This window comes from Eulemur rufifrons, chromosome 9 (assembly GCF_041146395.1).
Source record: "Eulemur rufifrons isolate Redbay chromosome 9, OSU_ERuf_1, whole genome shotgun sequence".
Lineage (NCBI taxonomy): Eukaryota > Metazoa > Chordata > Mammalia > Primates > Lemuridae > Eulemur > Eulemur rufifrons.
Window position 1 is genome coordinate 42,983,206 of NC_090991.1, and position 23,362 is coordinate 43,006,567.

A 23,362-nucleotide genomic window follows, 5' to 3' on the forward strand; every position below is an offset into this window, starting at 1 on the left:
GGAAAAGACTGCCAGGGAATGTGGAGACCCGAGGTGAACCAGCAAGCCACTCAACCTGAGTTGTAATTTTTTCATCTATAAAATGAGGGGGTTGTTCTAATCTCTAAAGCTTTTTTTTTTTTTCTTTGTAGCTCTCAAAGCCTGACAGTCGGTGGTTCTAGGACTCTATTGGGATGATGTGTGATTGTTTCTGCCAAGCGACTGACAGCTCCTGTCCTCAATGGGAAGAGGGCAGGCGTGCCAGAGCTCCCGCACCTCTATGGCCTCCCTCCCGGAACAGCCCCTCCATCCTTTCCTCCTTTTCTGGGAGTCCCCCGCCCCACGCCTCAGGTGAGTCGCCTGCTCTGAGCATCTGCAGCACCTCTCCAAGGCGCCTAAGCTCTCGCCCGACCTGCGCAGGCGACATCGCCCTCCCCCTCCTGTGGCCTGGAGAAGCAGCTGGACCGGGCACCATTAACCCCATCCCGGCCGCACCGGCGGCGCCTGCGGACAGCTCCCCAAGCTCGGCCTTGTCACTCTGGAGCCCGGAAAGGCCTGGGGAGGTTAGGCCGGAGGCCGAGGCTGCACGACCGCACAGTGGGCAGGCTTGGGTGTCTCGGCGAACTGCTGCGTCCTTCATCTTCAGAGGAGAGGGAATCCCCTTCCTAGTTCCCTCTGTGGGAGTCTGACCCAGCCCCAGCCCGCCACCCCCGGGCTGCACCTCGGCCCCTCCCCGGCTGGCGCCCCTACCCGGGGCGGGCCAGGAACCTCGGCCTCCGCCCCGCTCCATCGGCCCGCGCCGCGGGGGACTTTGGAGCCGAGGAGGAAGCGCGGCGGGGCGGGGAGGTGGGGGTGTGTCGGGAGGCGGCGGTGGCTGGGTTTTATAATCCGCAGGGCGGCCGCGGCGCGGGAGAAGGGGTAGCGCCAAGCCGCGCACCGCGCCATGGGGGCCACGCCGGGCCGCCGGGGACCTGGGCCGCCGCCGGTGCTGTCGCTGCTGCCGCTGCTGCTGCTGCTGCTGCCGCCGCCGCCGCCGCCCGCTGCCCTGGCGCTGCACCCCGAGCTGCTGCCCGGCAACTTTTCCGCCGACGAGGCCGGGGCGCAGCTCTTCGCGCAGAGCTACAACTCCAGCGCCGAGCAGGTGCTGTTCCAGAGCACCGCCGCCAGCTGGACGCACGACACCAACATCACCGCCGAGAATGCGGAGCGCCAGGTGGGCGCCCGGGCCCGGGGGGCGGGGCGGACCGCGGCGGCCAATCACGGGCCGGCGGCCGGGCGCTGGGGCGGAGTGGGGGGGCGGGCACACGCCCCGGGCCCCGGCCCATATCCGGGGCGCGCGGGCCTCCCCTCCCCCACCCCGCATCAGACTGGCGTGGGTGCCCAGCACCCGGCTGGGCGCACGCTCCGCCCCGAAGACAAGAATTGAGTGGATGAGGCTGACCGAGTCCCCCAGGAGGCAGCGCCATGGGATGAGGCTGGGCAGCCGCGCTCATTACGGAGGGTGCCTGGTTCTGCTCGGGGGCCTCGCCCTCTCTGGCCACTGCCTACCCAACCTCATCGCCCCTCACTGTCTGTTCACCCTGCCTCTGTTCAGGCCCCAATTTCTGCTCCACTGCTCCGCCGAGCCAGGTTTCTCCAGGTCCTGCCCCGAGGGCCCAGGAGGAGGGGCACCGTTTGGGCAAACTCCAGTCTCCGGGACAGGGATCTCCATAGACAGAGCCAGGGGTCTGGAAGCCCCCGGCCTTTCTCCCCTCCCCCAGCACCGTTGACTCCCCTGTATGGCGCCTGACTAAGCTGGGTCCTCCCTACACCCTCTATGCCCTCCTGGTGCCCGCAGGAGGAAGCAGCTCTGCTCAGCCAGGAGTTTGCGGAGGCCTGGGGCCAGAAGGCCAAGGAGCTGTACGACCCCATCTGGCAGAACTTCACTGACCCAAAGCTGCGCAAAATCATCAGAGCTGTGTGCACCCTGGGCCCTGCCAACCTGCCCCTGGCCAAGCGGCAGCAGGTGGGCCTGAGGGTGGAGGCAGAACTGGAGGTGGTGGCAGGGAGCAGCCTGGCAGGGAGGGAGGGATCCAGGGATCTGTGTGGGCCTGGCTGTAGGGGAAGCCCGGGGAAGCGCAGAGTGGCCTCCTGAGCATGGATTTTCCTTGGAGAAGGGGCAGGAAGTTACTTTACATTAAAGCAAGTATTATGGAGTAGAAAGCCAAATGCAAGCAATTTCTCCCTAGGCTGGTTTGGTTTATGAGCTTCCTTAGAAAGGTTGAGAAGGACTGAGAAAGCATCAAGGCCAGAGAGCAAGAGAGACTTGCCCTGCCTGCAGGGTGGTGGCCAAGCTGGGACCTGACCCCTGACCCTCAGCACTCTGGCCTCCACCTCCACAGGTGCCTCCACTGGAAGGAGAATCAGTGTGTTAGTGATCAGAAGTGACCTGGGTGCCACTACGTGGCCTTGTCCAGGCCATATCCCCTCTCTGGGCTTCCTTTTCCTTCAAGCAAAGAGAGGAGGGGGTGGCCACACTGTCTCTGGGGGCTGTTCGTCGCTAACATTTCCTCACCTCTAACTCCCCAGTACCTCTCCCTGCTAAGCAACATGAGCAGGATCTACTCCACCACCAAGGTCTGCTTCCCCAACAAGACTGCCACCTGCTGGTCCCTGGACCCAGGTACAACCCCACCACTCCCTCCTAGCCTTTCCCCCACCGCCCTGCTACACTCAGGGGACAGTTATCCGCAGGGCCTGTGGAGCAGACAGGTAAACCCAAAGGCATTGACCTGCACTTAGGGCTGGGCTGTGCAGACGCATCCTGCTTCTGGCACACTGACTTCCGGAACCTGCAGCCCCCAGCCCCACCGCCATGCATGCCGCGGTCACCACTAGGCCCTCTTCCCGGCTGCCTGGCCTTCCCTTACATGGGTCCTCTCACTTTCCCCAAGAGCCCTCCACAGGCCTTGGGCCCCTCGTGGCTTTCCCTGCACCCCACCCCAACCTGCTCCCCACCCCGACTCCATTTACAAGGCAGCCTTGAGGTCAGCCGCTCCAAGGAGCCATGAAGGGTCTGTCTGGTTTTCAGCCTTTGGATGTCCTCTTGGTGGCAACCACCTTAGATCCTTTCTCTGGGGACAGGCCCTGCCAGGGTGTTTGCGTAGCTCCCTGCCCCATCCTGCCCAGCCTGTAGGTGGCCCTTGGCTTTGGGGCGCTGTGATGTTGAGGAAGCTGTGGGCGTGGGAGGCCCAGAGTGGGTGCTCCGGTGAAGGCCGTTGCAGGCTTCGACATGGAGGCCTCCTAACTGACCCCACTTGCCTGCGTCCCAGAGCTCACCAACGTCCTGGCTTCCTCAAGAAGCTATGCCAGGCTGCTGTTCGCCTGGGAGGGCTGGCACAACACCGTGGGCATCCCGCTGAAAGCCCTGTACCAGGACTTCTCCACCCTCAGCAACGAGGCCTACAGGCAGGATGGTGAGCAGCGCCCCCCCCCCCCACCCAGGAGCAGCAGCCCTTCCCAGCTGCCAGGTGCCCTCTTGCCGTCTGTCCCCACTGGGCCCCAGCCCTGGAGGCAGCCAGAACAGCTGGTCTGATGATTCCACAGCCTACCCCTCCTACCCCTGGTCTCATGGCTTGTGGAGGTGGGACCCAGCCTGCGCCCACCACACCCTCACCATACTGCTGGCTGCCCCCTGTGGCCCTCCTGCTCCCGCTCCTGGGTCTGGTTCCCCTCTTTGCCTCTGGCACTCTCCAGGGTCTGTTTAGCTGGAGCGTGGAGCAGCCCTAGTTAGAAATTATAGAGCAGCAACCCCCAAGCCACCCTTCCCAGGTAGCTGGCAGACACCTGGCCTCAAGCAGGGCCAAAAGCCACTCTGCAGCTGGGACGGGGAGGTGCCGAGCCTGGGGCTGAGCCGCATGCCCCACCCTCCTATCCCCCCACCCAGGGTTCTCGGACACAGGGGCCTACTGGCGCTCCTGGTACAACTCAGCCACCTTTGAGGAGGACCTGGAGAACCTCTACCATCAGTTAGAGCCCCTCTACCTGAACCTCCACGCCTATGTCCGCCGTGCGCTGCACCGCCGATATGGGGACAGATACATCAACCTCAGGGGACCCATCCCTGCTCATCTGCTGGGTAAAGACCTGGCCTTGCCTCCACACAAGTCCCAGGGAAGGTGGGCCTGGGGGCGGGCGTGGGCAGACATCCAGGGCAAGGGCAGGTGGTGGTCATCATCCCCTCTCACTTTGCGGAGCGTAGCCCTGCTCGCTTTCCCACGCAGGAGCCATGCTGCTGGCTCAGTGCCGCCATGGAGCAGGCGGTCCTCTCCCTTATTCCTGTTCCTGCTCACAGATGGGGACCCCGAGGCTTAGGGTTGTGAGTGACGCAGCTGGCAGAGCTAGTAGAAGGCAGAGCTAGGAGTCACACCGAAGGCTCCGGCCCTGGGTCTGGTGGAGGAGGAATCGGTCCTAGTTCATGCTTGGGGAAGCAAGCCCTGTGGGGACCAGGAGGCCAGGACCCCGGCACGGTCAGAAAGGACAGCAGCAGCATTGCCTGGGCATTGCCAGCTCTGGGAACATGGGGTGCTCAGAGGAGTGTGAGATTCCTGGCCCCGAGCTAGGCTGCTGCCCTTGAACACCCCAGGGTCCCCATGTCAGGTACCCAGGGTGCCACTCACTGACATACATGGGGAAGCAGGCACAGCCGCGCATGGAGCCAAGCGGTCCTGCTCCCTTCCTCCGTCCAGGAGATATGTGGGCCCAGAGCTGGGACAACATCTACGACATGGTGGTACCTTACCCAGACAAGCCCAACCTCGACGTCACCAGCACTATGGTGCAGCAGGTAAGCTCTGGGGTCCACAGGGGAGGGGGGAACAAGAGGAATCAGAGAGATGGGGGAGGGGTGGGAGGGGCTGCATGAGGGGGACAGGGTCAGGCAAGGCCCTCCCTTTCTACAGAGCATCAGTGGAGTGTCTGTGCCAGCCGTGAGCTGGGGTCTGTGTCCTTGGGGTGTGGCCAGTCCCTCCCTGCAGGCCCCGTGGTGGCAGGTGGAGCAGCAGTGGTCAGCCAGGGCCCCGCCTCTGGGGAGGGAGGCCACAGTGCAGAAGCAGCTGGCCTATGCGGGGGATCCCAGGCCTGTCTCTACAACCTGTTCCCACACCCACCACCAGGGCTGGAACGCCACGCACATGTTCCGGGTGGCGGAGGAATTCTTCACCTCCCTGGGGCTGTCGTCCATGCCTCCTGAGTTTTGGGCCGAGTCGATGCTGGAGAAGCCGGCCGACGGGCGGGAGGTGGTGTGCCACGCCTCAGCCTGGGACTTCTACAACCGGAAAGACTTCAGGTCTGCACACGGGAAGAGCAGGACTCTGGGGCCCCGGACACAGGAAAGCTGTTCCCAGGCCTGCCTCTACCCTGCCCTGGCACTGGCGGGGACTGGGTCTATTCCAGGCCTGTCGGGCATACGAGGCCCATTAGGCCACCTTCCCTGGCAGCTGTGATAATCAGTCAACCCTGTACCTTGGGATGGAGGAAGAAGGCCCGAGTGGTGGTGGGGAGGGCAGGGTAAAGCGTTTGCTTGTTTCCACCGCTTTTTCAGGCCCCAGGGCAGTGCCCTCCTCATTCCTATCCTCATTCCTATCCGTCAGCCACCAGCCTCCCCTGTGCTCTGGCCCCTGCCCTGCCCAGTCCTACACCCCCACCTTTGCCCTCTCCGCGCCACAGGATCAAGCAGTGCACGCGGGTGACGATGGACCAGCTGTCCACAGTGCACCACGAGATGGGCCACGTGCAGTACTACCTGCAGTACAAGGACCAGCCCGTCTCCCTGCGCGAGGGTGCCAACCCTGGCTTTCACGAGGCCATCGGGGACGTGCTAGCGCTCTCGGTCTCCACTCCTGCACATCTGCACAAAATTGGCCTGCTGGACCATGTCACCAATGACACAGGTACGGAGGAGCAGAGAGGACCCAGCCCAGACCCCGCCCTAAACCCCACTGCCTCCCGCAGCAGGACATCACTTACCCCACGAAGCTCTGCCCTTCTCGTTTTTGCCTCCCAGCCCCAGGTCGGGCAAGGTTTGGGATCCACCCAGCACCTCACACCCCACCCTGAGCCCAATTCAGCACTCCCTAAGGGTCCTCTTCCAAGCAAGGCCTCCAGGGCCGGCCTCGCCCTGTGTGCGTCTGGCCAGCCTCACCTCCCGCTGGCTCCCAGGCCTGCCCTCTCCCGCCTGGGCCCTTCTCCCTCTGACCTCTCTCCCCACATCTGATCCAACAGAAAGCGACATCAATTACTTGCTGAAGATGGCTCTGGAAAAGATTGCCTTCCTCCCCTTTGGCTACTTGGTGGACCAGTGGCGCTGGGGAGTCTTTAGTGGGCGCACGCCTCCCTCCCGCTACAACTTTGACTGGTGGTATCTCCGGTGAGAAGAGGGGCAGAAGGGGCTTGGCCCCCAGTGGCGCCTCCTGCCTCAGGCAGCCCTAGCACCTCCTCTGAGTGATGACCCCGTGACGACCCCACCTTCTCCTCTCCTTGCTAAAGCTCCCCGCTCCAGGAAGTCTTCCCCAGTTCCCCGGGATGGGGAAGGTTGCCCGGTGGGAATGCCTTTTCTGCAAAAGCTAAATCAGTCTGTGCGCAACCCCAAGGCCCTAAGACACTTAACCATCCTCTTCTAGGACCAAGTATCAGGGGATCTGTCCTCCAGTTGTCCGAAACGAAACCCACTTTGATCCTGGAGCTAAGTTTCATGTCCCAAATGTGACACCATACATCAGGTACCATTGCCTCTGCCCCACCCCCCAGTTCTGTCACACCTGCAGCCCTGTCCCCCTCCTTCTGGGATCCCCAGGGCTTGTCCTCATGCTCTTCCAGACCCCCAAGGGCCTGGAGTCAGAGTGGCCCCCTTTCCTGAGCCAGGCTTTGTCCTCCCTTCTCCCCCAGACAGCCCCTGCTCCAGCCTCTGCCTGGCGGGAAGCTGGGTGGTGCCTGGGCGAGAGACCCCGTTCCTGGGCCACTCGATGTGTCCTAACACCTGTGCTGTGCCTGCAGGTACTTTGTGAGTTTCGTCCTGCAGTTCCAGTTCCACCAAGCCCTGTGCAAGGAGGCAGGCCACCAGGGCCCCCTGTACCAGTGTGACATCTACCAGTCCACCCAGGCAGGGGCCAAGCTCCAGTGCGTGGTGGGAAGGCGGGGCAGTGGGGGCTGCAGGGGAGGCTGGCAAAGGGTATGCCAGGAGGTGACCAGCCGCCCGGGGTGGGGCACCACCTGGCTGGGCTGATGGGGCCACCTTTCTTCTCTCTCTGTCCTCAAGTATTTATTGAGTGGGGCCTTCTGGCTGGCATGTGGCAAGACAAATGTCCCCTGCCACCCTCACAGAGATGAGGCCCTGGAGTCTTACTGCTTCTGTTCTTGCAGTCTAGTGGGGGCAGAAGTGGCTGGAGGTGGGGCACGTGGGCCAGGGTCCAGTAGCGGACCCCGGCCTGATGCCCTGTGCCCAAGGCTCCCACTCTGCCTGACAGGCAGGTGCTGCAGGCGGGCTCGTCCCAGCCCTGGCAGGACGTGCTGAAGAATATGACCGGCTCCAACACCCTGGACGCTCAGCCTCTGCTCGACTACTTCGAGCCGGTCAGCCAGTGGCTGCAGGAGCAGAACCAGCAGAACAACGAGGTCCTGGGCTGGCCAGAATACCAGTGGCGCCCGCCGTTGCCCGACAACTACCCGGAGGGCATTGGTAAAGCCCCGTGTGGGGTGGGACAGGGCTAAAGCGAGTCCTCAACTCCAGGCTCTGGGCCCAGGCTCCTCCCTAGTCAACTCCTCCGGCTGAGCCCCAGCACAGCCGGCTCCCGAGGTCATCTGCAGGGCCCTGGAGTGGGGCCAGGCATGTCTTTTTCCTGGCATCCTAGAAAGGGCGTGCCCAGACCTGAGGGCCCCCCGGGGGCAGGCTGGCGGCTCGCTGCTTTGTGAGGTCACACTGCAGGCTGCACTCTTATTGGCCAGGGGGTGGTGGCTGCAGGGCTCTGCTCTCCTGCGGCCATGGGCCATGGTTGGGCTGCTCCAGGACTGCCCAGCCTCCTCTTCCTGCTGCTCTGCTATGGGCACCCCCTGCTGGTCCCCAGCCAGGTGACGAACCACCAGGTGACAGTCAACCAGGGGATGACCAGCCAGGCAACAACCAGCAGCCAGACCACAACCCGCCTGACAGCCCAGAGCCGAAGTGGGATCACTAGGGACAGGGGTGCAAGGGGGTGGCTGAGGCGGGGGTGGCAAGCAGGGCTGGGGGGTGTCCAGGTGAAACCACACCTGGAGAGGGCAAGGGGAGCCTTGTCTGTTTCCCTCCATTCTGTCCCACAGACCTGGTGACCGATGAGGCTGAGGCCAGCAAGTTCGTGGAGGAATATGACCAGACGTCCCAGGTGGTGTGGAACCAGTACGCCGAGGCCAACTGGAACTACAACACCAACATCACCACTGAGACCAGCAAGATTCTGGTGGGGGCCACCGCCACCCCCAGCTGCATGTGCCCAGACACACAGACACACACACAGCACAGGGTTTTAAGTGGAATATTTAAAACAACATTCAGTTTCAGATTTGGGTGGGCATATACTCATGCCTGAACAGTGTTTCCTTCGTTAACAACCAGTCTCTGGTAACAGAATAATTTGTACATAAATAAGTGATGCTCCGGTCGCTTTTTAAAAGACTGAAAACCCCTGCTTGTCTCATGGCAAGGGCTGCAGTCCCCCTGCCCCTGCCTTCCCCGTGTGTCAGTTGAGCACACATTATGCCACCGCGGTGAGCCACAGTTATCACTGTCCTAACCGCAGAGAACTAACTTCCCGGAGGACCTGCCGTGTGCTGGCCCTGCTCCTTGGCACATTCCATATGTTGCCTCATCTATTCTTCAATAGCCTTGCAAAATTGGTGCTCTTATTCCCATTTTACAGATGGGACCCTGAGGCTCAGAGAGGCCACAGAGCTAACACCAAGCTGCCTCCATCCTAAGGGCACATGTGGTGGGCTTCCCCTTCCCTACCCTGCCCAGGTGTGTCTTGCGGGACTGCAGGCACCTGTTGGGGGGCACGTATTACACCCAGGACATGACGAGACAGTCCAGCTTGAAGAGGGTCTTTATAGGCAAAGGCTGCAACTTGATCAAACTGTCCCCTCCCTGCCACCACCAGTCCTCCCCCACTGTGTCCTGCTCAGAGGCTGCTCCAAAGCTCCTGGGCCCCACAACACCATCCTCTGTGCCCTCAGATGCAGCAGAACATGCAGATAGCCAACCACACCCTGAAGTGGGGTGTCCGGGCCAGGCAGTTTGATGTGAACAACTTCCAGAACGCCACCACCAAGCGGATCATAAAGAAGGTTCAGGACCTGGAGCGGGCGGCACTGCCAGCCACCGAGCTGGAGGAGGTGTGTGGCGTCGGGGGAGCAGGGACTGGACGCTCCCGCAGGAGAGAGCCCAGTGCAGAGTCTGGCCTTCCTGCTGCTTCCTCTTCCTTGGCTTATCAAGTTACGACATCCACACGCACCCACAGAATTATAGAGGCAGCTCCTTCAGGGAACGCGCTCCCCAACTCCCCACGCCGTGGGGCTGGGGACAGTGTGGGCCACAGAGGGACGGCTCACAGCCTCTCTTCCTCCTCCTCCAGTACAACCAGATCCTGTTGGACATGGAAAACAAGTACAGCGTGGCCACTGTGTGCCACACCAATGGCACTTGTCTGCCCCTGGAGCCAGGTGAGAGCACACACAGGAGGTTGAGCGAGGCGGGGGCTGGGCTGGTGTCGGGCCAGGATGCTGCCCGGTGTGGGGTCAGGGGCACGGCCAGGTCAGGGGGGGAGTTGGGCTCCCTGGCTCATGGGCTAAGTGTGCCCAGGAATCTCCCTTCCTTGTTTTCCTTGCGACGGGGCGTTCTCTGCCCTCTGACAGCCAGCACCTACTTCATGCCGTGCCCTGGCTCACTGCACCTCCCTGGGAACCGCCCTCCACTCTTGGGCTCTCTGTTCCCTCCTGTCCTCTCTGCTCTCTGTCCCTCAGCAGGACCTCAAATTCATGTTTCAAGGGCTTGGACTCGCAAATGCGGGGAGCCACAGGACTCTCATGCTCCTCTGCCTCCTTCCATGATCTGGTATCTTCTATGCATGCACACACAGAGGCACATGCACGCACACACACAGAGCACATGCAAACACACAGAGGCACATGCACACACACGGAGGCACATGCTTGCACACACACAGAGCACATGCACATATATACACAGAGCACACACACACACACCCCCCACCTTCTCTGGCTTTCTTGGGCCCCTCCCCAGCACATGACTGATATGGAAACTGAGTCACACAGAGTCACACAGCCCCTAGGAGCACCAGACTAGAGCCTGGGCCTCCCTCTTTCCACCGCCACTTCCCGCTGCACAGAGGCAATGGCCCCACCTTCTCTCCAGGCTGGCCCCTCTTACCCTCGCCCCTTGGGAGAAGCTCACCCCAGCACAGGAGTTTCCACACATGGATACCTCTCTGCTCCCTCCCCACCCGCCCTCTCCAAGGCTGGGGAGCTAGAGGCATAAATGTTTTTTCCGTGAGGAATCTCTGCCCAGCAACGGATCTTCCTGGCCCCCAGCCCAGCTCCCGTGTTAGAACAATGACAAGTAGCAGGGGAAATGGAAAGTAAACAGGAGAGAGAACCCTTTCCCAGAACAGGGTTTGGCCTACAGGTTGTGGACGTGGCTACACACACAAAGTGGGGGGAGGCGTGTGCCTCTGTGTGTGTCTGTGTACGTACCTGTGTGCACATGTGCCTGTGTGCACGCATGCGTGTATTGATGGGGAAGAGCATTAATGGGAGTGTGGCATTCAGCACCCCCTTCGCAGGCAGCCCCGTCATCTAGACTGGGCCATCAGGTCACTGACCCATAGTAAAAATGACTCACGTCACCAGAGAGCAGATGTGAAATTCTCAAAATACATTTCTTTCCAAACAAAATTAATTGAACTTACTTTCTCTATGAAAAGTAGGTATCAGGTAGCATGTTCAGAAATAGGCAGTGAGAGCGTGAGGCCCAGCATCGAGGGTCTGGGGAGCGCCGACTGCCTGGCGCCTTCTCCAGGGGCAGGAGCTTTCTGGTGGTCTCTGCATTTGACTCCCGCTCTGAGAGCCTGTGAGTCCCCCTGACAAGCAGGTGGTGGCTGAGCCAAGGGCTGGGACTCAAGCTGTTCGACCCCACCCCCTGCCCCCAGATCTGACAAGTGCGATGGCCACATCCCGGAAGTACGAAGAACTGTTATGGGCCTGGAAGGGCTGGCGAGACCAGGTGGGAAGAGCCATCCTCCCTTTTTTCCCCAAATACGTGGAACTCACCAACAAGGCTGCCCGGCTCAACGGTGAGTCCCAGTAGCCCTGGCTCTCTGGTCCCCGACCCCTGGGGTTCCTCAAAGAGGTCCTCTGAGACCCTAAGTCTGGGGAAAGTAGGGCCCTGGAGGGAGGGGGCAAGGAGGTGGGGGGATGGTCAAGTGTTCGGAGAGACTGGCTGTGTCCCCCCTCCAGGCTACGCAGATGGAGGGGACTCGTGGAGGTCTATGTACGAGACGCCATCCCTGGAGCAAGACCTGGAGCAGCTCTACCAGGAGCTGCAGCCGCTCTACCTGAACCTGCACGCCTACGTGCGCCGGGCCCTGCACCGCCACTACGGGGCCCAGCACATCAACCTGGAGGGCCCCATCCCCGCTCATCTGCTGGGTGAGGGCGCAGGCCGGGCCTGGAGGAGGGTGAAGATGGCCACAGTAGGCGTGAGGGCCGGGACAGGGCTGGCCAGAGGGTGGCGAGCAGGCCGCGTGGTGAGAAGACTCGAGCCCTGGGGGGAAGGTGGCCAAGGCTGCAGAGGGGTGGGCGCAGGCGGGGGGCTGCTTGCATTTGGTGCCACATTTGCTACAGGCCCTCGTTGTGCAAGTCACCACAGAAGACGCCCCCATGGTGGGGGGAGAGGTTCATCATCTTGTCGGGGAGAGACCACATCACCCGTCATAACTTGAGGTGCTTTGGTCCAGGAGAGTGGGGAAGGGGCCTCCCCAAGGGGTGGCCTGTGAGTGAGCCCTTGGAAGGCGGCAGGTTTTGACAGAGGGGAAATGCAGGAAGAGAGGACAGGCACAGCGTTCAGGCCGAGGGAACTGGGACAAAGAAGAATCTCGAGAATGTAGATCCACCTCAACTTGTGGACCCTCACGTTCCAGGAGTTGCCAACTCCAATGCCCCAAATAAGGTGACGTAGGCAGCCGAGGACAATAAGGGACATACAGCAGTGTGGAGGGTACCGGGCCTCTGCCCCCGATGGGCTGAGGGAAGCAGAGAGGCCAGACAGGGCCACAGACCGTTTAGAAATCACAAGGGATTTCTAAGAAGATGGCTCTGGTGGGGCCAGAGTGAGCATCAGCTCAACGGCTGAGAAACACAGACCCCAGGAGGGGAAGCAGCGTGCCCAGGGTGACCAGGAGCTGGGCTAGAGCCAGGACTTAGCACTCAGCCCCTGGGGGTCGACAAAGGAGGAGTGACCAGGCACACCTCTCTCTCTCCCCCCCGCCCCCGCCACCCCACCTCCAACGCCCTGACGCGCTCTCGCTGGTTTGTGCTTTAGACTTCATCCGATGTCAGCATCTCCCTTGACCACGAAAGAATCACTCCAAATCTGTTTCCAGCCTCGCACCCATTCCGAATATCTTCCTTCTCTTCAGTCCTAGAGAACTGGGCTCTTTTCTTACCCTAAACTCAGACGCGTCAGCCTCTCCTGAAGGAGATGGTTGGTCCTTGCCAGAGTTTCTGACAGGTGGTTGCATAAACCAACCTCAGGCGGTGCGAAGGGGACACAGCAGAGTGGCTGATCAAGCGGGTGGCCTGCCAGCCTTTAAATCCCAGCCCATCGCCTGGGCGCCGTGGGCCGCTGGGCAGGTCACATAACACTCTAGCCTCAGTTTCCTCGGCCATCCAGCCCCCTCTTGTGTAAATAGCTGCTGGTCACATTGGCCTTCACTGCTTGTGGACAATGATGATGACCAGCAAGGGCCTCACCTGTAGCCAGGGCAGTAATGATCTTGTGGGTGGGATGTGCGGATCAAAGACTGTTAAATGCCTAGCACCGTTTGCAAACAGTAGGTGCTCAAGAGACGCTGGCTTGGTTAGCAGGACTGGGATCTGGATCCCTCTTCCAGCAGGATGGCACCCCGCCTAAGACGTCTCTCCTCTCTCTGCCATCTCTCCAGGGAACATGTGGGCACAGACCTGGTCCAACATCTATGACTTAGTGATGCCCTTCCCGTCGGCCCCCTCCTTGGACGCCACGGAGGCCATGATAAAGCAGGTCTGCTCTGGCCTGGGGAGGGGGAGGCCCTGCCGATGTGGGAGGGGCCCTCTCATTCGGGAGTCCCTTCCAGCTTGGCCCTCCCCCACCCCCACCTCTGTGGCACAAAGTCTGTCCCCAGAACCCCAGTTTGGCAGAATTCCCTCTGTTTTCAGGGCTGGACACCCAGAAGGATGTTTAAGGAAGCCGACAACTTCTTCACCTCCCTGGGGCTGCTGCCTGTGCCCCCTGAGTTCTGGAACAAGTCGATGCTGGAGAAGCCCACCGATGGGCGGGAGGTGGTGTGCCACGCCTCGGCCTGGGACTTCTACAATGGCAAGGACTTCCGGTATGTCCAGCTGGAGCTGGGGCCTCATTCCTCAGCCCAGGGAGCAAGGAGATGAGCACATACAGGCTCCACGGCCACTCCCTCAGCCAGAGGGGACAGAGTGGAACTGAGGGTCTGGCTTCTAGCAGGGAAACCCCACCTGCCAAATGAGGGCCTCCTGCAGCGCTGAGCAGCTCTGTCCCCTGGTCAGTGGCTAAGTGCTCAAGGTCCCCGTCCTGGGTTTGAGCACCATGAGCTGCCCAGCCTGCCTCCCTCCGGGGCGGCCCCTGCACGTAGCTGGCCAATCTAAGGAAGTGTCTTGTAGGTAGAGTAGACACTGAGAGCCCAGACAGGAGCCTAACCAGACAGGGTGCACTGGTCTCTCTGGCCTCAGGCCTTCAAAGGCGCGAGGGCTGAGGCTGTAGAGCCGAGTGTAGACAGGAGCAGGGGACCCTCCCTTTCATGGGGAGTCACAGGAGCAGCTAGACAGGGCCAGACCCCGCTGTAGCCAGGATGCCGGGCAGCTCTTCCCCTGCCCTGATGAGCACGACAGAAACAGGATCCACCCGAACTGAAAGGCTTCTGGTTAGATCCAGAGCGAATTTCCTGCAGTTGATCTTGACTGGCAAAAGAGAGCAAGGAGGTAGCTGCGGGAGGGGGTGGGCCTTCGGGCGGGGGCAGCTCTGCAGCTGCGGCTCAGGCAAGGATGCTGGAGGCAGAGGAGCAGCCTGCGTGACCTGACACAGGGGCTTTGGGCCCCACATTCTCTTTCTCGGGCTCCCTCGACTTGTCCTTTTCACCTTCCTTCCCTGTGTGGTGTCCCTGCATACAGCAGTGGTGGGCCTGCTCTGGGCACAGCAAGGACCATGGGTCCCTTTGCCCAGGGCTTCTCACTGTCCTCTTCTGGTACCCTCTCCCTCACCCCCGTGTCCCCAGGATCAAGCAGTGCACCACCGTGAACATGGAGGACCTGGTGGTGGCCCACCATGAAATGGGCCACATCCAGTACTTCATGCAGTACAAGGACTTGCCTGTGGCCTTGCGGGAGGGCGCCAACCCCGGCTTTCACGAGGCCATTGGGGACGTGCTGGCCCTTTCAGTGTCTACCCCCAAGCACCTACACAGCCTCAACCTGCTGAGTAGTGAGGGTGGCGGCTACGGTGAGAGGGGAGCAGAAGGCCATGGGGGGCTGAGGGCCAAGAAGAGGCAGCAAGCTTGGGGCTTGGGGGAGGGGCCCTTAGTGGGGCAGAGGTTTGGGACAGAGCACAGAGGAGGAGGGGGCCACCAGCAGGGTAAGCCTGGAACGATGGAGCACCCAGACCATCCCAAGAGGCAGGTGGCAGGGCCCCTCCCCTCCAGCCATGCAGCACATCTGGCCAAGCGCTAGGACCTGGCAGGGCACAGGCATCGGCCTGACAGCTGGGCTCTCTCCCCTTGGCAGAGCACGACATCAACTTTCTGATGAAGATGGCGCTCGACAAGATCGCCTTTATCCCCTTCAGCTACCTCGTGGACCAGTGGCGCTGGAGGGTATTCGACGGGAGCATCACCAAGGAGAACTACAACCAGGAGTGGTGGAGCCTCAGGTGCTAGGTCTCCCCGTCGGGAGTGGGCTGGGGATGTCTCTGGGTGTCTGCATGTGCCTGTGTGTCTGAAGATGGGCCGCTGTGGAGGGTGTGTGCATGTGACGTGCGTGGGTGTACGAGCGATGGGGACGTAGCCGGTGGCTCTGTGCAGAGGCACAGCACGCAGGACAGTGGGGCGCCCAGCATAGCCCCAGGTATAGGGACTATCCTTCAAAAGGCCAAACCCTCCCTCTGCTTGGTTCTCCCCAAATTCGCTGTCCAACATATTTTCCCTCTTGACAGGCTGAAGTACCAGGGTCTCTGTCCGCCGGTGCCCAGGTCTCAAGATGACTTTGACCCAGGGGCCAAGTTCCACATTCCTTCAAGTGTGCCTTACATCAGGTAACGGGGAAGGGAGGCGGGTGCGCCACAAGGAGCAGTGCCGCAGCTTCTTGTCTAAACTGCGGTCGCTGCCCCGTCTGGGGGCTTCGCCAGCCCGGGGATCTGGCCACATGGCACACTGTGCCCGGGCCACTCCCCTGCTCCCAAGGCTCAGGGTTGTTTCTTTAAACAGTCTTTTACAACAGTTAAAAACAGAAACTCAACCTAATAGTTGGCCAATGGTTCCAAGACCTTGGCTGAGTAATTAAGGTTAACCATGACACATAGCTGGATCCTGCCCCAAGCACTATCGTTTGGTTTTGTTTTTAAAACAAAATTATGATTCTTTTACTACTATTGAACATAACGCCTGTGATACAGTTTGAGCTGTACCTGGAAGCTCCTTCTGCACACTAAAACTCAGAGAGTTAAATTGGGAGGCACGGTCACTGGGGCATGGTTACAGTCACAGGCCTGGGGTCAGACAGAACTGGGTTCAGACCTCATCTCCACTACTTTGTTTCCTGGAGGAAATTGCTCAGTCTCTGTGAGCTCCCACTTCCCCACCTGTGAATCCCATTGCGCAGCATGGTCACGGGGGCTTCCCTCTCAGTGTGTCTGATGCGGCACATGCTCTGGAAACAGCGGCCAGAACCCACCATTGTTTTCACCCCCTCTGGTGGAACAGCGCAGCGCACTAGGTCTTTGGGCCGGGCGGCCACAGACGAGTGTGCCCAGTGTGGCGCCTCCTCCCCTGTGCCGAGCGCTGGCAAGGCTGGTTGTAGGGGCTGGAGCCCTGCTGGGAGGTTGGGGTCTGGGCAGACCTCAGGGCAGAGTTCCAGGTGCCCCCGGGCCTCGGGCAGCCCAGGCCACCTGGGAGTCAAGGAGCAGAGGGCAGTGAGGGCCTCCCCACGGGGCCTGTGGCCACCTCTGGAAACCCAGTGAGGGCAGAGCTCCTGCTCTCCACGCCCCCCTGGCCAGCAGAGCACCTGGCACGGTGCCGGCACAGCAAGACCTGATGACTATCTGCATGTTACCACATTAAACAAAACAAAACACAACAAAAAAGACCTGATGACTAATTGCGGGATGGACGGAGTCTGTCCCCAGAGTCCAGGGAGGGAGAGAACACCTGCTCAGATGCTCCCGGGGACATCCCTGGAGCACCTTGCACAGGCCTGACCTGGATGGTGCTCCAGGGATGACCCTTACGGCCAGGCCCCCACCTGCCCGCGGGAGTGGTTTCTGGGGCTCCGAGCTGGTCCTCGCTCTGGCCCAGAAGCAGGGCCCGTGTGAGGGTTAGTCCCGAGCTAATGCAGACAGTTTTCCAAACGGGTGGGCAAAGGAGATGTGGCTGCTCTAGAAAAACGCACGCATATTCTGGCCAGCAGCCTTAGCAGAGCATTTGAGGAAAGGCCCCGGCCATCAGCGGCACATGGTTTGGGCCCCGGCATTCAAAGTGAGGCCTGCACTACAGGTTTAGGACATTTAAAACCTCTCCAGACTTGAAGAGGTCGCTCCAGGCTTGACTGGCAGATTTCTATCAGGGAATTCCTGCTGCTTTGGATAAGATCATTTGGGGGCTGGCTTCCCTGCCCAGACCACCCTGCCAGATCCATGTGACCCATTTAGCAACACCCAGCCTCTACTTGCATATACCCCAGGGATGGAGAACTCACTGCCTCAAAAACAGTGAGGCAAATCCTTAAAGGGCTCTGCCCTGACCCCCTGACTGCAGTTCCTCCCTGGAGTCCCCCAAAGCAGTCCTCCCGAGATGTTGAGGCAGCCCGGCGGGTGGGAGATGTCCACACACACAGCTGGGCAGGGGCTCCGCCAACTCTGAAGGCCAGGGTCACTCACCTTGACACCCTGACTGTAGCGGGAAGGGGTGGCCCAGCTCTGCTGTGCCCCACTGTCACGGGCAGGAGGGCTGGGGCCCAGTGGCACAAGCTGCTCAACTAGCCCCACTCATGCCATGCCCTCCCTCCGCTGCAGGTACTTTGTCAGCTTCATAATCCAGTTCCAGTTCCACGAGGCACTGTGCCAGGCAGCTGGCCACCAGGGCCCCCTGCACAAGTGTGACATCTACCAGTCCAAGGCGGCAGGCCAGCTCCTGGCGTGAGTCCCCTGTGGCCCTCTTTGGCTGTTTCCACACTCTAGCCTGCTCCCCTTGGCCTTGAGGAGCTCTCTGGGTCTCTTCTGGGAACACCTGCCACTTGGGGCACCCCCAGCTGGAGCCTGTGCCAGGCGAGTGGTGCCATCTCCGCAGGGAACTGGAGCCCTCGGGCCCAGTCTCTCCTCCCCAACACCTGCGCCCAGGCTCCCCGGGGCCCTCCCAATCTCAAGTGGAAGATTAGGCTGGGAGAGGGGTGTGGAGGGTGGGGATTAGTCTGGAGTAAGAGGGGCCATGTCCTTCTGACTCCGTTTCCCTTTCTCTGTTGCTTTCCCCAGGGACACCATGAAGCTGGGCTTCAGTAAGCCCTGGCCAGAAGCCATGAAGCTGATCACGGGCCAGCCCAACATGTCTGCCTCCGCCATGATGAACTACTTCAAGCCGCTGCTGGACTGGCTCGTCACCGAGAACGGGCGGCACGGGGAGAAGCTGGGGTGGCCACAGTACAACTGGACACCAGACTCCGGTACCTCCACCCTCCCCACCTTCAGCCCCAGCCCCAGCCCCTAGGGCTTGCACAAGGCCGAGCCCCCTCCCCAGCCCAGGCAGACTCGAGTGTGACCTCACAGCCGGCGCAGGGAAGCCAGGCCACAGGACCCTTCCGCTCCCGCCCTGCCCACCGCCCTGTCTCCTTGCTTCCCCGCCCAGCTCGCACGGAAGGCCCTCTGCCAAACACCGGCCGCGTCAACTTCCTGGGCCTGAACCTGGACGAGCAGCAGGCCCGTGTGGGCCAGTGGGTGCTGCTCTTCCTGGGCGTCGCCCTGCTGATGGCCACCTTGGGCCTCACCCAGCGGCTCTTCAGCATCCGCCACCACAGTCTCCGCCGGCCCCACCACAGGCCCCAGTTCGGCTCCGAGGTGGAGCTGAGACACTCCTGAGACAGCTGGACTGGGCCAGCCAGGGAGCCTCCAACCAAAGACTGGGACGGGGACATGGGCAGAAGGCCGAGGACGCACCCAGCCCACCCTCCTCCTGCCCCGTCCTCCTCCCCACTCTGTCCTCCAGACCACTAGCTCCCCAGCCCCCACCCCCCCTTTCTCCAGGCACACACAGGAGTGTCTCAGCACCACCCCCAGGTCTCTCTGTGAATACAATTAAAGGTCCTGCCCTACCCATCTGAGTCTGTGTCCCTCAAGGGGAAGACAGGGACAGGGACAGGCTGCTCTCCTGCTTTCTGGCAGGTTGGTTCAAGCTGGTTCCTTTACTAGGTTTCTTTTCTCATCCTCCTCAAAGAAGAGTCTCGGAGACCCCAGAGCTCTGGCCCAGCTCCACCCAGCCCCACACCTGCCTCCTCTGCAGCCCAGGCAGCCGCCCAGTGTCCTGCCACAGTGGGCAGCCCCTGCCCGGCCTGGGCACAGACCCAGAAGGACTCTGGGAAGCCAAGGGCGAGCAGACATCCCAGGCAGCTGGCCTCCCATGTCACGTGGTGTGGAGCCTTGCCCTGCCCCAGGCCCTGCCCGACGCTGGCTCCCTGCCCCAGCTGTCCCCACAAATGGCCAGGTCCCCCCAGGGAAAGCTCCTGGTTGTCATTTGGCTGCCTGGGGAGAGTACCTGGATGGGCCTGCTTCATGGAGGGTGCAGACCTGGCCCAGTGTCAGGTGGCTCCTGCCAGCACCCACGCCATGCCCACGGGACCAGGTCTCAACCCCTCACTCACCTGAGTGAACAGCCTTGGTTCCCAGACAGAGCCGTGCGAGCACTGCCCAGTGGAGAGGGTCCCCAAATGCAAGAGCGTGGCGGTAGCCAGCGCCTGCACGGAGATTAACTGCCAGAGGCCACCCTGCCCACCCCCCTAGCACACACGGCCTCACTCCTCCTAGTTTGGGGGAGTATCATTTTGAGAGACATTTTTATAAGTGTTATGTACATGTTTATGTAGAAAATTTGGAAAATACAAAAAACTATAAAGAAAATAAAAGCCCTTTATATCAACATCAAGAGATAAGCACTGTTGACATTTTGGTGTGTCTCTTTCCAGCCTTTTTTTCTCAGCATGTGTGTATTTTAAATGGGATCATGTATTTACAGTTGTATATTCTTTTTTCAGTTAACACGGCTAGATCTATCTTCCAGATATTTAAATGCCAAACATAGAACCTGGCCAAGTGGAAGTTGGTCGGTTTTCCTGGGGCCAGAGGCTACCCTGCCAGCCCCACCTGCCCATCAGGACCTTGGCCCTGAGCCCGGCTGATGCCTTCACCCTACCCGGGTTCATCCCCTGGTATCTGCCCCCGAGTAGCTTTAGTCCGTGGTTTGCCCCCCAGTCCCCAGCTGCCACGTGTGTCTGTGTGTGTTGCACACAGGCTTGGTTGTTCAGGTCTGTTCAGCATTCCTGGACAGGATGTGGAATTGAGGTATTTGGGGCATGCAAGAGGGTGGATGTTTATGCTTACATGGGACGATGGAATTTATAAACATATCCTCTAAATAGTTCCAGCCTTCTACCACCAAAGATTTCTTTAATTACCACCCCCCAGCCTGTTTGGAAAGCTCTTTGTCTGCCAGACAAAGGTTGTTGTCACATAACCCCCTTTCCTATTTTTATGAACCTCAGAGGTTCGTGCTGCCTGTCAGGGCTTGTGGGCAGTGTGAGGTCACCAGCATTCAGCACCCAAAGGACCGGGCTGCAGACTGAGGGCAAAGAAGCTCCACATTGCAGCCAGCCCGGCCAGCCTCACCCACCAGACTTTGTGAAATGTTATCATCGTTCAGACTCCTGTGTCTGCCTCCTTGGGTGACTGGGGAGAGGTTGGGACTAGCTGGATGGTGGCAGAGGAACACAAAGTGGTGACATCAGGAAGAGGGGCCAGCCTGGCATTTTCTGCCTGTGGTCCTGAAGTCTGAGCCCTTTCCCAGGCTGCACCTGCCAATGCCGCTGTTTGGTGGTCAGCTCTTACCTACATTGGCCACAGGTGGTGTGGTTGCCGGAGAGTTTCTCCGATCTCCCCACCCCCTCCCCAGCCCCCACCTTCCTCCATCCACCCACCCTGGCTTTAACACAGGTGAATCAAGTGTCTTTGCAAGAGGCCTGAGGCCTGTCCTGCCTCTGCATTTACCACCTGTGTGACTTTGAGCAATTTACTTCCATTTTCAGAGCCCGCATTTTCACACCTGTGAAATATGTGAAATGGTTCTGATAAACCCTCGCATGATTGCTGCGAAGATTAAATGAGATGATGTAGAAAGTCCTAGTACACAGCTTCCTCTCTTTACATTGGCTGCATCGTCTCCTGGGAAAGTTTCAATCTGCCTCATGCTTCAAACGTCCCCAAGTCGCAGAAGACAGAGATGACAGTCAAGCTGAGATTGGCGTCAGCACTGGAGAGAGGGAGACAGAAGACCAGGGTGACAGGATTGAAAATGCCATGTCTCCCACCTGCCTTCCAGGAACTTTCTCAAGATCCCTCCCTGGCCGGGCGCGGTGGCTCACGCCTGTAATCCTAGCACTCTGGGAGGCCGAGGTGGGCGGATCGTTTGAGCTCAGGAGTTCGAGACCAGCCTGAGCAAGAGCGAGACCCCATCTCTACTAAAAATAGAAAGAAATTATATGGACAGCTAAAAATATATATAGAAAAAATTAGCCGGGCATGGTGGTGCATGCCTGTAGTCCCAGCTACTCGGGAGGCTGAGACAGGAGGATCCCTTGAGCTCAGGAGTTTGAGGTTGCTGTGAGCTAGGCTGACGCCACGGCACTCACTCTAGCCTGGGCAACCGAGTGAGACTCTGTCTCAAAAAAAAAAAAAAAAAAAGATCCCTCCCTGCACTACCCGCTGTTTTCTTTCCGGGAGCACCAGGAGCTTTCTGGCTTTAGTTCTAGAAACGCTCAGCCATCGCCTCTTCCAGTGTGGCGGCTCCCTCCTCCTCCCTGGTCTCTCTTTGCAGGACTCCCATGAGACTCTGCTCCGAGCTTTCCATTTGGTGCTCTGCGCCTCCTAATTCTTTCTTTTCTTTTCTTTTCTTTTTTTTATTTTTTATTTTATTTTCTACTTCAGCTCATTATGGGGGTACAAAAGTTCAGGTTATATATATTGCCCATGCCCCCCCCATCCCCCCCGAGTCTGAGCTTCAAGCGTGTCCATTCCCCAGACAGTGCACATCGCACTCATCAAGTAGGTATACACCCATACCCTCCCCCCACCCCATCCCCCCCAGTCAGAACTTCAAGCGTGTCCATTCCCCAGACAGTGCTCATCGCACTCATCAAGTAGGTATACACCCATCCCTTCCCCCCAGCCCTCACCTCTGTCCGATACCCAATTGGTGTTATTCCCAAATGTGCACTTAGGTGATGATCAGGGAAACCAGTTTGCTGGTGAGTACATGTGGTGCTTATTTTTCCATTCTTGGGATACTTCACTTAATAGAATGGGTTCCAACTCTCTCCAGGAGAACCGAAGAGATGCCATATCGCCATTATTTCTAATAGCTGAGTAATATTCCATGGTATACATATACCACATTTTGCTAATCCATTCATGAATTGATGGGCATTTGGGTTGTTTCCAGATCTTTGCAATTGTGAATTGTGCTGCTATAAACATTCGGGTGCAGGTGTCTTTTTTATAGAATGACTTTTGTTCTTCTGGGTAGATGCCCAATAATGGGATTGCTGGATCGAATGGTAGGTCTACTTGAATCTGTTTAAGGTATCTACATATTGTTTTCCACAGGGGTTGCACTAGTTTACAGTCCCACCAGCAGTGTATGAGTGTTCCTGTCTCTCCACATCCACGCCAACATGTATTGTTTTGGGACTTTTTGATAAAGGCCATTCTCACTGGAGTTAAGTGATATCTCATTGTGGTTTTGATTTGCATTTCCCTGATGATTAGAGATGTTGAACATTTTTTCATATGTTTGTTAGCCATTTTTATATCTTCTTTTGAAAAATTTCTATTCATGTCCTTTGCCCACTTTTTGATAGGGTTGTTCGATTTTTTCTTACTGATTTTCCTGAGTTCTAAATAGATTCTTGTTATCAGTCCTTTATCTGATGTGTAGTATGCGAATAATTTTTCCCATTCTGTAGGTTGTCTGTTTACTCTCGTGACTGTTTCTTTGGCTGTGCAGAAGCTTTTTAATTTGATCAGGTCCCATTTATTTATTTTTGTTGTTGCTGTGATTGCCTTGCGGGTCTTGTTCATAAATTCTTTGCCTAGGCCAATGTCTGTAAGAGTCTCTCCTACGTTTTCTTCTAGAATTCTAATAGTTTCCAACCTAAGGTTTAAGTCTGTTATCCACCGTGATTTCATTTTTGTGAGAGGTGAAAGCTGTGTGTCCTGTTTTAGTCTTCATGTGGCTATCCAGTTTTCCCAGCACCATTTATTAAATAAGGAATCTTTTCCCCAGAGTATGTTTTTGTCTGCTTTGTCAAAGATTAGATGGCAATATGAGGATGTTTTTTTTTTTTTTTCCCATATTTTTTTTTTTTATTTTTTTTTTATTTTATTTATTTATTTTTTTTTTTTTGAGACAGAGTCTCACTCTGTTGCCCAGGCTAGAGTGAGTGCCATGGCGTCAGCCTAGCTCACAGCAACCTCAAACTCCTGAGCTCAAGCGATCCTCCTGTCTCAGCCTCCCGAGTAGCTGGGACTACAGGCATGTGCCACCAT

The 23,362-nt window shown here is 58.8% G+C and overlaps 1 protein-coding gene across 3 annotated transcripts; it reads left to right on the forward strand.

Moving 5' to 3' along the window:
- Positions 1–922: 922 nt before the first annotated feature.
- ACE (angiotensin I converting enzyme) lies at positions 923–18,800 on the forward strand. Of its 3 annotated transcripts, XM_069481599.1 has the most exons (25): positions 923–1,192; positions 1,817–1,984; positions 2,548–2,641; positions 3,291–3,434; positions 3,905–4,096; positions 4,707–4,804; positions 5,133–5,305; positions 5,686–5,909; positions 6,241–6,385; positions 6,639–6,737; positions 7,012–7,134; positions 7,482–7,693; positions 8,314–8,450; positions 9,223–9,381; positions 9,621–9,708; positions 11,214–11,357; positions 11,521–11,712; positions 13,227–13,324; positions 13,480–13,652; positions 14,568–14,791; positions 15,073–15,217; positions 15,500–15,598; positions 17,573–17,695; positions 18,029–18,216; positions 18,399–18,800. In XM_069481599.1, exons 1-25 carry the CDS (start codon positions 923–925, stop codon positions 18,626–18,628), a joined length of 3,942 nt encoding a protein of 1,313 aa, XP_069337700.1. In that variant the 3' UTR covers positions 18,629–18,800. The 3 variants fall into 3 exon arrangements, with proteins under 3 accessions (XP_069337700.1, XP_069337701.1, XP_069337702.1); XM_069481600.1 differs by lacking the exons at positions 923–1,192; positions 1,817–1,984; positions 2,548–2,641; ... (7 more) ...; positions 7,012–7,134; positions 7,482–7,693 and adding an exon at positions 7,996–8,176; XM_069481601.1 differs by lacking the exons at positions 923–1,192; positions 1,817–1,984; positions 2,548–2,641; ... (8 more) ...; positions 7,482–7,693; positions 17,573–17,695 and adding an exon at positions 7,996–8,176.
- Positions 18,801–23,362: the final 4,562 nt, after the last annotated feature.

Excerpts from the sequence above, each read along its gene's own strand:
- ACE (XM_069481599.1), top strand. The coding sequence starts at position 923 with ATGGGGGCCACGCCGGGCCGCCGGGGACCTGGGCCGCCGCCGGTGCTG. Across the intron at positions 8,451-9,222 it reads CTGAGACCAGCAAGATTCTG|ATGCAGCAGAACATGCAGAT; the intron begins GTGGGGGCCACC and ends CTGTGCCCTCAG. Across the intron at positions 18,217-18,398 it reads CAACTGGACACCAGACTCCG|CTCGCACGGAAGGCCCTCTG; the intron begins GTACCTCCACCC and ends TTCCCCGCCCAG.